The 12122-nt window shown below is 50.8% G+C and overlaps 1 protein-coding gene across 3 annotated transcripts in view; it reads left to right on the top strand.

Annotated features, from left to right (window-relative positions):
- The first annotated feature begins 590 nt into the window (after positions 1–590).
- LOC138764569 (zinc finger protein 585A-like) overlaps positions 591–12122 on the top strand; it is a 57465-nt gene continuing 45933 nt past the window's right edge. The window contains exons 1-5 of one of the 3 annotated variants that reach the window (XR_011358188.1): positions 6551–6638; positions 7480–7606; positions 8312–8417; positions 8504–8661; positions 11436–12031. Coding sequence is in view for 1 of the 3 variants with exons in the window: in XM_069940682.1 (XP_069796783.1) it covers positions 869–1854 (986 nt within the window). In the remaining 2 variants the exon portion in view is untranslated. Of the gene's footprint in view, positions 1855–6550; positions 6639–7479; positions 7607–8311; positions 8418–8503; positions 8662–11435; positions 12032–12122 lie in introns of those variants that run through there. The other 2 variants (XR_011358187.1, XM_069940682.1) reach the window with 2 other exon arrangements.

Raw genomic sequence — 12122 nt, 5'->3', positions numbered from 1 at the left:
CATGTTGAGGGTTTTCACAGGCAAACGGTGCCGAAAGTGAGCGGTGAAGCTGCGCTCAGTGAGTGTCGGGCGGGCGGGCTCTGGGCTCAGTGATGGACAATAAGGAGAGAGCAGATTGAGAAAGAGGGTTTAGCATCATCCTGCTCAAACGTTGGTTCGGACTCAGCTGGAGATGTTGGCGATGGAATCCGATTTCCGCGCTCCCTCCCTCCCTCATGTTCCCGCGGCTTCAGTGGACGAGGCTCCCTTTCAAACGGACCCGCGTCTCCTCTCCCCCATCCGGTTGAGCTCCCTGTCGCCCCACCTTCCGCGCAACTTCTCAATTTCCCGCGTTTCTTTAACAATGTTGTTGGTCCTTTCCCACCCCGTCCAAATTCCCCGGGTTTGCTGCCAAAATGTTTCTGTTAAAGTCATAGAATTTGACGTTTTCATTTTAATGCAAAAGTGGTCAGAAAAAAAGTGCTGATTCGGCAGCATCAAGATTGTTGCATTCAGTCAATCAGCGGAGAAATTGTGTCTGCATTAGTGGTCACTGTTTACTCTTCACATCTGTCAATCAGCGTAGAGGGCGGAGCTAATGGCCCAGAACGTTTCCCGTGACGTCATCCAGTTGGCGGGGACCGACGGCGATTCAGCGCTGGGAGCGGAGCTCCGGGTCCTGGAACGGGGGGTTCCCGTGGTTCCGGGGCTTGTTGCGCCCGGTGAGAGGACGCTTCTTCCTCGGTCCTGGCCTTAGATCCAGCCTCGGTGTTGTTTTATCCCGCGGCCCAGCTCTTCGTGAGCCTCCATCGGGCTTAGAACACGCTGTGGCCCCGGGGCAGGACTGCATTGATTTATCCCTTGGTCATATCCTCTCGTCCGCTCAGCGATGAACCCGTTTCAGTGCGCCGACTGCGGGAAGAACTTTAAAAGGTCGAGTGAATTAACGAGACACCAGCGGGTTCACACCAGGGAGAGGCCCTTCACCTGCCCCGAGTGTGGTAAGGGCTTCACCCAGACCTCCAGCCTGCTGAGACACCAACGGATTCACACCAGGGAGAGGCCGTTCATCTGCCCCGCGTGTGGGAAAGGATTTGTCGGGTCTTCCCACTTGCTGAGACACCAGCGAATCCACACCAGGAAGAGGCCTTTCACCTGCCCCGAGTGCGAGAAGGCCTTCACCAGGTTGTCCAGCCTTGAGTTACACCAGCTGCTCCACACAGGGGGGAGGCCCTTCACCTGCCCCGAGTGCGAGAAGACCTTCAACAGTTTGGCCAGCCTTGAGATACACCAGCGGGTCCACAACGGGGAGAGGCCCTTCACCTGCACCGACTGCGGCAAGGGCTTCACCCATACCTCCAGCCTGCTGAGACATCAACAGGTTCACACCGGGGAGAGGCCATTCATCTGCCCCGAGTGTGGGAAGGGGTTTATCCGGTCCTCCCACCTGCTGAGACACCAGCTGGTCCACACTGGGGAGAGACCCTTCACCTGCCCTGAGTGCGGGATGGGGTTTGTCCGGTCCTCCCATCTGCTAAGTCACCTGCGGGTCCACACAGGAGAGAAACCGTTCACCTGCCCTGAGTGTGGCAAGGGCTTCACCCAGACATACAGCCTGCGGATGCATCAGCGGGTCCACACTGGTGAAAAGCCGTTCCTCTGTTCCGAGTGCGGCAAGGGCTTCACCCAGAACTCCAAACTGCTGGCCCATCAGTGGGTCCATACTGGGAAGAGGCCATTCATCTGTTCCGAGTGCGGTAAGGGCTTCACCCAAACCTCCAGCCTGCTGACCCACCAGCGAGGCCACACTGGAGAGAGGCCATACATCTGCCCCAAGTGTGGGAAAGGATTCGTCCGGTCCTCCCACCTGCTTACGCACCAGCAGGTCCACACCAGGGCGAGGTCTTCACCCAGATCTCCAGTCAGTGGATGTACCAGCAATTCCACACCAGGGAAAAACCATTTGTCTGCCCCGAGTATGGCAACAGCTTCACCCTGACCTCTAGCCTGTGGCTGCACCAGCCGTCCCACACCGGGGAAAAACCATTTGTCTGCCCCAAGTGTGGCAAGTGCTTCACCAGATCGTACAACTTTCTGACGCACCAGTTGGTCCACACCAGGGCAAGGACTTACACCTGCTTCAGCTGTGGCAAAAGCTTCACCCAGTCAGTGGCCTGTGGAAGCACCAGCGGGTCCACAAATGAGGCAGATTCTGTTGCTGATTTGATCCTACACTTCTGTCATTCTAACCAGGGTCAGAGCATGTCCACCATCCTGTCCCCATCCAGCTGATCTTAACAGCCCCTGTAACCGTCTTGCAGTTTGGCACATGCCAAATAAATGACATGGACCTTGAACATCCGACATGCTGTCTGTTGAACAGCGAGGGCTGAACTTGGGGTTTAGTTTGGATTATTTGATGTGTCCCCTTTGGACTGTTGTAAATCTTTCCCCTCTTCTCTTGAATCTCCGCCCTCTAGTTTGAGATTCCCTTCCCCTGGGGAAGATGACTGACTACCTCAATGCCCTTGGTGATTTGATAAATCTCCATAAGATCCTGCCTCCCTCAGCTCCCTCTGCTCCAGCCTCTCCTCACAACTCATAACAAAGTTGAATTTTTTTTCACTCATTTCTCCGCAGTCCTATAATTTTCCATTTCATTTCCTTTGGAAAGCAAGAGGGGTGTCATGGTTGGATTAGCGGTTAGTGCAATGCCTTTACAGCGCCAGCGTTCAGGACTGAGGTTCAAATCCCACACTAACTGTAAGGAGCTTGTACGTTCTCTTTGTGTCTGTGTGGGTTTTCCCTGGGGGCTCCAGTTTCCTCCCACTGTTTGAAACAAACTGGGCGGCATGAACTCATGGGCCGAAACGGCCTGTTCTTATGCTGTATTTTAAAATTTAAAATTGAGTTTGTGTCCACCTGCCTTTGCTGCAGCTTCTCCCAGACTGATGCCGGTCTCTGCAAGAAAGGTCTCTTCATGCCAGTCCCAATCATTTTGTAACCAACTCCTTTGGTTCTTCTCCCTTCCAGCTCCCATCCCCTTCCTGTCCGATCAGAGAGCTGCCCTTCTGTTATACGGCAACAGTATAAAGCCCTCCACGTGGACCAACTTGATCTTTATCCCCTTGAGATGATCCCTGAGCTCCACTCCAGGTTGTGAGCTGTGGATGATGCTGGGAGAACATTTGTGAGGGGTCCATTTCAAGTTGTGGGTATTGGTAAAGGGTGGAGGGTCTACTTCAGGTTGTGGGCCATGGGTGATGGATGGTGCATGTTGGTAAAGGGTGGAGCGGTCCACTCCAGGTTGTGGGCCATAGACCTGGTCTATGTTGGTAAAGGGTTGTAGAGCACGTCAAAAGAATCAAAGGCCTCTTGATCCAAACCAAGGCTTTTTATTAACTAGAAGACTGGAGCATATCACATGTAGGTCGACCAATCCAGAATGACCTGGTCTGGCTGGGAGCAACCCTTTTGGACCTGCCAGTAGGCGTGGCTACGTTCTCAGCCAATCACAATCATCCTACACTACAATCTATACACATTGGTGATAGAATCTGTACTATCACAAGGGCAGAGGATCCACTCCAAGTTGTGGGTCGTGGGTGATGCATGGTGTATGTTGGTGAAGGGTGGAGGGTCCACTCCAGGTTGTGGGCCGTGGGCGATGCATGGTGTATGTCGGAAAGGATGGAGGGGTCCACTCCAGGTTGTGGGTTGTGGTCGATGCATAATGTATGTTGGAAAAGGGTGGAGGCTGTTGTGTCGCACCCACTAAAAATTGTAATTGGACGTGAAATGCCTGCCATATAGAAAGTATCTGAAATGTCTGATGGATCGAGGTACGGTGCCAACAATTCTTGATCAAAAGCACTGGAGTTCTGGTGACCTCAGGTGCTTGCTAAAGTAAGCCAATAGTTTCCAATGCCCATTGATGTACTGTTCAAGCACCCCTCCTACTGCTGTACTGGACACATCCACTGTCAGGACATCCATTCTTGGGTGGACCAGCAATGCAGTGGACCAACTGGTGTCCATTCCCTGGCGTTCTGGAATGCTGCCAACAATTCTTCATCCCAAGTGACATCCCTTTGCCTTGCCTGACACCAGGGTGAAGAGGGGATACGTGATGTGAGCAGCTGATGGTAGTAACCGGTGATAAAAGTTCACCATGAACTCCTGGAGGCCTTTAACTCTGCTGGGGGAATGTCTGGATCACCTTGACCTTTGTTGGTGGTGACTTTGCTCTATGTTTTTCGATTCAATGGGCTATAAAGTCAATGGTCACTGAGCTGAATTGACACTCGTCGGGTTGGTGTTCAGCCCAACCTTATTCAAATGAGTGAAAAGTTGGCGCAGGTGAGACAGATGTTTCTGACGATTGCAGCTAGCGATAAGTAAGTTGTCTAGGTATCTAGCTGTGATCATGTCCCACTCTGTCCATTAAACGTTGGAAAGTCTGTGCAACATTCTTGAGCTCAAAAGGCATCTGTAAAGGCTAAAACCTTGTGTTTTTGATTCTTTTGGTAATTTTGTGCCTATCCCTTTAAGAAGTATTGTTTGTAGTGTTACTATAGTGACAATGACATCATATGTTGTAATATCAGAGCAGACCAAGAGCTTGCATTTCATTCTTTGATGAACCATGAAGCTCAAGATACTTTGAATTCATCTTATTTCTTTTGTATCTATTTAAAGTTGAATATTGTTATTGTTGCGGAGAAAGAATTTTACTACTAACACCAGGGTAACACTTCGGAAGAGTTTGTTAGAGCGAGATATCTCGGAGAGCAGTCCCTGTAACAGCCAGGGCTCGGCTCTGAACTACACAGTTGCACAGCTCGAATTTATACAGTGGTAAACAAATTAATCTGCAAAGTCAGCAGAATGAGTTACCAGTGAAAAGGGACGACATATGCCCTTTCACCAGGGTCACGGGAAGTGAAGGTTTGAAAACATGGTATCTCAGGAAATAGAGAATGTTATTTAGAGCTACTCTTTTGCAAGCCCTGGACCAGATGTCCTTGTGTCCCTAAGCAATATGCTGACTCGGCAAGTCCTTGTGAACAGCTTATATGTGAACCTTTAACCCTTTGTGTTCAGATTTTCTTCCACAGTTACCATTATACAATTTGCTTTGTTTATTCATCATTACGAAAATCTCAATGGGAAGTTATGCAAAATGTTTATCCGTTTTATCAATGAATTAAAGGCTTCTTAAAGCTTCATCTACAAAGTTTGGCTTATTGGATTAATAAGATAGTAATTCAGAATATTGTCACTCACATCTTGAAGATCACACATTTTGAAATTGGACAAATACTAGAACTTGGAAAGTGTCTATATTTATATTAAGTTATAACTGAACTTTGTTTGGAAGAAAGGTGCATACATTTGTCTGCGCACTCTCTCATGGCAAACTGTCCCCGCTTGTAATGCCACGTGGACGGGAAGCTATGAGAAGATGGCACCATTGGGGGTTCCCCCTCCATCGTGTTTCCAGCCCAGCGCACGTCTGCGGCAGCAGTTATGACATCATCACGCATGCGATGACTGAGCTCACGCTGCCCTTAAAGGGGCAGGCACAAGATTTGAATAAAACAGTTGTTAACGACATCCATCGTGGTGGGTGTGTATTTCTTAGCGGTAGCTCATGCTACATTGGTGACCCCCACAAGCCCAGATTTTTTTCTGAGCTTTGAACATGGATCCCGCTGATGTCAGTGGTGTGGCCATCAAATTGCCCACTTCTGGACCCATCGCCCGCGTTCACAGCCCCTACAGATCAGCATGAAGGACGACAGACAGGACAGCCAACCATCACGTCACCCCAAAGGGCCCCAACAACCAGTACTCATACAGAAATCCCTACACCCCTCAGCATACTCCCTCCCTGCAACCGACAGGAAGCCCAACACCCCCTCAGAATACTCCCACCCTGTAACCAACGAGAAGCCCTACACCCTCACAGCATACCCCCACCCCCAATGTCAGGACCCTCTGCCCCAGTATCCTGAAGGTCCAGGAGAAAAAGGAAAACCCATCAGGTACTGGACTTATGAAGTACGGGGATGGGGGAGGTCAAAATCCTTTGGGGGGGGGAATGAATGTGGAGATATGCTATTACACCACTAGGTCACCTGGGGCCACTGCTTGACGACCTTGTATATAAAGCCGATCGGAGCTCATGCTCCTCCATTCTGATTTGGGCTTGCACAGAAGCAAGACCTAGCTGTATGCATTTGTCTATTAATACTAGCGTTTCACGCACTCTGTCTCGTGTGGTTGATGTTAGTCACCATCGCCCAACATCTCCAGTTGTGTCCGAACCAACGTTTGAGCAGGATGATGCTAAACCCTCTTTCTCAATCTGCTCTCTCCTTATTGTCCATCACTGAGCCCAGAGCCCGCCCGCCCGACACTCACTGAGCGCAGTTTCACCGCCCCTCTGATTGACAGCTCCCTCCTCCCTGACTGCGGCCGTCCTATCACGTGATGGCGTTCCCGGGCCAGGCGAGTGCGTGCTGGCGTCACAGGACTCGTAGGCGTTCTTCTCTTCGCAACTGGTGGGTCCACGGAGGAGGTCGTGGGTTGAACCCGCGGGTGGAGGTGATGGGCGGGCGGAGCTGCCGGGGTGTGGAGAAGTCCTGAGTGCTCAGGTCCCGTCCCTTGTTGGAGCCGCGCTACCCTGAGGTGGAGCCGGGGGAGTGAGGGAGGCCTTGGGGAGGAGGGCGAGCAGCCTCAAGGTCCGGATGGGTGCCTCGTCCCCCCGCACAGTCGGGCCGGTGAGGGAAGGGAAGGGGAGCGGAAGGGGAAGGGGGTGAGTGCAGTGACCGCGCCTTCTGTCACACGGGAAGGGGTGGGATCAGGGAGAAGGGTCCTTGACAACGCCGTGGGCAGTGAGTGTATCCGGCTGCAGCCCCTGTCCCCTCCCCCCCACCCCCGGCCGCACGGATGGGCGCGGGCAGCAATCGGACTGACGGGGGGCAGGCAGGATCCCACACAAGAGGGGCAGGGACGGAGTCCCCACCACAGGGCGGTCCGGCTCGCTGGGGGAGGGGCAGGAGGCCCCTGTCACTGTCCCCGTCTCACACACGGACACCCGGGCCATCCTTTGTGGTGGGGGGGGGGGGAGAAATCCCTTCTCAGGGGAAACAGCAGCATCAGCCGGGTCCGTGGCCTCACCACTGGGGCTGCTGTGAAGCCGAGTGGCGCTCAGTCCAGGTGCCCAGTGACGGACTGTGGGGTCCGGGGCACAGACACGCACTTGTGTGAGGGGGTGGGGTGGGGGTGGGGATCCAGGATGGGGAGTTGCCCCTTTGGCGTCAGGGTCACGGATGGTTCACAACAGGTTCAGGGTCCAGTCTCCTGGACGGGGAAAAGGAGCAGCCAGAGTTGGTGGTTCATCATGCTACTTATGATATTGGCAGGAAGAGAGATGAGATCTTGCAGGTAGAGTTTACAGCATCCAAAATTAGAAATGTAGTGTTGTTATCTTAGGTTGACCTGAACCAATGATGTAGTGAGTGGAGAAATTGGAAAACCTTCCAGTCAAACATGTGACTAAGGAGCTGGTGCAGGTGTGATGGCTTCAGATAAATGGACCAGGAGCTCTCTTCCACAGTAGGTGAGATGTTACAATATGGACAGATCAGTATGGTTGTTCATACCAACAATGTCAGCAACATAAAGAAGATGAGGTTAGAAACCCTTGAGTTTTCTGATCTGAGGTTTACCACGAAGCAGCAAGGAATTGAAAGACAATGAAGTTGATTCTGTGGCTGAGGAACTTGTGCAGGGTGGGGGCAGGTGGGCCTGAAGTGGAGGAGCACCCAGATCACATCAGGGAGATGCGCTGGGGCTGCTCTGACTGGGGGGAGGTTTAACCCAAAAATAGTCTTGAAGATGGGAATGCTGTGGCTGATAAAAGATTCAAGGACGTAGGTTCAGTGGACAGGAGAGGCAGAGGCACGTCGGGGTCTGTTCTGGGTTCACAGTCAACATCAGCGATCTGGAAGAGGGGAAGAGTGTGGTGTATCGTTTTGCTCTTTGCACTGAATTGAGTGGAAAAGCAAATTGCACAGAGAAATTGGAGAGGCTGCAGAGAAGATGTAGATTGGCGAGTTTTTAAAATAAGTCCAGAATCTCAAATGGTCTCAAGAGTTTCCTAGAAGTCCGGATCTTTGGACTTTGATTGGACTAGCAGGATTAAGGGACATGGGGAAAAAGGCACGTTAGTTCAGATGAGCCGCGATCTTGTTGAATGGTAGAAGAGTCTCGATGGGCCACATAGCCTACTATTTCTTATCTTCTCCTGCTTCTCTCTCCACAGACATTGCCTGAGTGACTGAAGATTTCCAGCAGTTTCTATCTTTATTTGGGATTTACACCATCTGTAGTGTTTTCTTTCCATCTGAAAATTGGAGCCTGAGATCAAGGTCTGAACTGAACTGGGGTTGATCTGTACTTGCTGGAGTTGAGAAGGATGAAAGGTGATCTGATCAGCTTTTCTTGTGGCTTGCAGATTGATGTGGAGAGGTGGAGAAGGCAGTGATTGCATCAGACGAGCTGGTCCTTGCTCTCTGCCATTCCCATGTGGGTCTGTGACCTGACTTGTGGGCCTGACTGTTCGTCCACTGTAGACGTCAGTGTTTTCTCTTCATACCTGGTGGGCAGTGAACAGTGAGTGTCTGTCAGTATCAGAATCATGTTTATTGTCATGAGCATGTGTTACAAAATTTGTTGTTATACAGAGCAGTATTGTACATTCCAGGTGCAAAATTCCTATAGATTAGGATTCTCTAAATATAATATTAGAACCAAAGAACATACAGCTCATAAGATGGGGTGTTTGGCCCATCTAGTCTTTGCCAAACTATAATTAGCCCAGTTTCACTGACCTTTATCCAGTCCGTATCCCTCCATTCCTTTCCCAACCACACACATACAAATTTTTCTTATATATTTCAATAAGCCCACATTCGTCATTTCAGCTGGTATCTCGTTCTGAACTCCAACCCCTCTAATATTCCCTCCAAAGTTTTCTCTTTTCACCCCTAACCCATGACCTCTGGTTTGTATCTCACCCCACCTCAGTGGAAAAAGCATTCTTGCATTTATTCTGTCGATACGTTTCATAATTTTCTATACCTCTATCAAATCTCCCCTCATTCTTCTATGCCCCAGGGAATAGTCCCAACCTGTTTAACCTTCCCCTGTAGCTCAGTTCTTAAGGTCCCATTAACATCGATATTCCCAGATCCCTATGTTCTACCACACACCTCAGTGCCCTACCATTTACCATGTATGTCCTAAATTGGTTTGTCATTTCAAAATGCAATACCTCACACTTGTCTGCATTAAATTCCATCTGCCATTTTTCCGTCCATATTTCCAGCTGATCCAGTTCCCCCTGAAATCTTTGAAAACCTTAGTCACTCTCCACATCGCCTCCAATCCTTGTTTCATCTGCAAAGTTGCTGATCGTATTTACCACATTACCATCCAGATCACTGATAGAGATGACAAACAACATTGGTCCCAGCACTGATCCCTGAGACACACCAGTAGTCACAGGCCTCCCGTCTGAAAAGTGATCATCACTACCACTCTCTTGAATGCAGTTTACTCCCTCACCATGAACACCAAGCATTTGAACCCTCCTGACTAACCTCTCATATAGGACCTTATCAAAGTCCTGACTAGAATCTATGTAGACAATATCCACAGTCTTTCCTTCGACATTCTTGGAAACCTCCTTGAAAAACTCTTTAAGATTGGTAGGACACGACCTATGCACAAAGCCATGTGGACTATCCTTAATCAGTCCCTGGCCATCCACATACTTGTATATCTGATCTCATAGAACATCTTCCAATAATTTACTTTCTACTAACGTGAGGCTCACTGGCCTATAGTTTCCTGGGTGGAAACTGATGGGGAGAAAAAACATTTACGATAATCCCCCTTCTCTTTTGGCTCCATACATAGCCGACCACCTGATCTTCAAGGGGACTAATTTCGTCCTGTGCTATCCTCTTGCTCTTAATATAAGCTCTTAAAATCTCTGAGGATTTTCCTACACATTATCTGCTAAATCAATCTCATGTTCTCTTTCAACCTTGATTTTTGTCTCGCATTTTTTATACTCAAGTACCTCATTTGGTCCATGTTGCCTTTACCTGCTATACACCGCTCTCTACTTCCGAACCAGATCCACAATATCCCTCGAAAACCAAGGTTCCCTCTGCCTGTAAACCTTGCCTTTAATCCCATCAGGAACATACAAACTCTGTGCTCTCAAAATGTCACCTTTAAAGCACTTCCACTTCCCTTGCACATCCTTGCCCGAAAACAACTTATCCCAATCCACACATTTTCGATCCTTTCTCATTTCTTCATAATTGACCTTTTCCCAATTTAGAATCTCAACTTGAGACCCAGACCTATTCTTCTCCATAACTAACTTGAAACTAATGGCATTATGATCACTGGACCCAAAATGTTCCCTTGCACATACTTCTGTCACCTGTCCTGTCTCGTTCCCTAATAGGAGATCCAGTATTGCACTCTCTCTCTAGTTGGCACCTCTAAATATTGATTTAGAAAACTTTCCTGAACAAATTTAACAAACTGCAAGTCATCCAGCCCTTTTACAGTATGGGATTCCCAGTCAATATGTGGAAAATTAAAATCTCCTACTATCACAACCCGATGTTTCCTGCAGCTGTCTGCTATTTCCCTACAGATTTGCCCCTCCAATTTTCGTTGACTATGGGTTATAATATAACCCCATGAGTGTGGTCATACCTTTCCCATTCCTCCACTCCACCCATCTAACCTCAGTAGACGAGCCCTCTGGTCTGTTCTCCCTGAGCACAACTGTGATATTTTCCCTGACGAGGAATGCTACTCCTCCCCCTTTCATTCTCCCCCCCGTTCCAACGCTAGAAGCTTGGAACATTGAACTGCCAGTCCTGCCCAATCTACAACCAAATTTCACTAATGGTCACAATGTCATAATTGCGTTTGCTAATCCGCGATCTAAGCTCCTCTGCTTTTCCTCCAGTTCTCTTTGCCTTAAAATAGATGCCCCTGAGAATATTTCCACCATGTACATCCTGTTGACTTCTAGCGGTGCAAGCAATTTTCACGTCATCTGTTCCCTCCTCCACCTGCTATGGCCTCTGGTTCCCATCCCTCTGTAAATCTTGAGTTCCCTCCAGTTCAGATTCAAACTGTCCCATCACAACAGGCTCCACCTTACCTGGAAGAGAGTTCATTGATCCAGGAACCTGAAGCCCTCCCTCCTGCAACATGTATTTAGCCACGTTACGCTGCTTTATCCTCCTATTTCTGACCTCACCAACACGTGGCCCAGGTAGAAATCCCGAAATCACAACCCTGGAGGGTCCTGACCTTCAACCTAATACCTGGCACCCTGAATTCTCTTGCAGGACCTCCTCACCCATCCTACCCACATCATTGATCTCTATATGGATCACGACATCTGGCTGCTCCTCCATCCCTGTGGACAGTGATCCCAACACCCCCAGTAGAGAGCCCCCTCTCTCTCCCTGGACAGGGACACTCCGCCCCCTCCCCGCACCAGGGCCCCCTCCCCGCACCAGGGCCCCCTCCCCGCACCAGGGCCCCCTCCCCGCACCAGGGCCCCCTCCCCGCACCAGGGCCCCCTCCCCGCACCAGGGCCCCCTCCCCGCACCAGGGCCCCCTCCCCGCACCAGGGCCCCCTCCCCGCACCAGGGCCCCCTCCCCGCACCAGGGCCCCCTCCCCGCACCAGGGCCCCCTCCCCGCACCAGGGCCCCCTCCCCGCACCAGGGCCCCCTCCCCGCACCAGGGCCCCCTCCCCGCACCAGGGCCCCCTCCCCGCACCAGGGCCCCCTCCCCGCACCAGGGCCCCCTCCCCGCACCAGGGCCCCCTCCCCGCACCAGGGCCCCCTCCCCGCACCAGGGCCCCCTCCCCGCACAGCATCCCCACCCTGTTCCCCTCCCCCTCCCTGGACTGTCCCCGCCGCGTACCATCTTTTATATGTGCTTTTCAGGAGCCTCCATTGGGCTGAGCCCGCGCTGTGCGCCCCAGGGCAGTACTGCGTGTATTTATCCCCTGGTCACACCCTTTCAT

The sequence above is a fragment of the Narcine bancroftii genome, chromosome 5 (assembly GCF_036971445.1).
Source record: "Narcine bancroftii isolate sNarBan1 chromosome 5, sNarBan1.hap1, whole genome shotgun sequence".
In the NCBI taxonomy this organism is placed as follows: Eukaryota; Metazoa; Chordata; class Chondrichthyes; order Torpediniformes; family Narcinidae; genus Narcine; species Narcine bancroftii.
The sequence above is the reverse complement of the archived record's forward strand: the minus strand, read 5'-3'. Positions and strand labels throughout refer to the sequence as shown.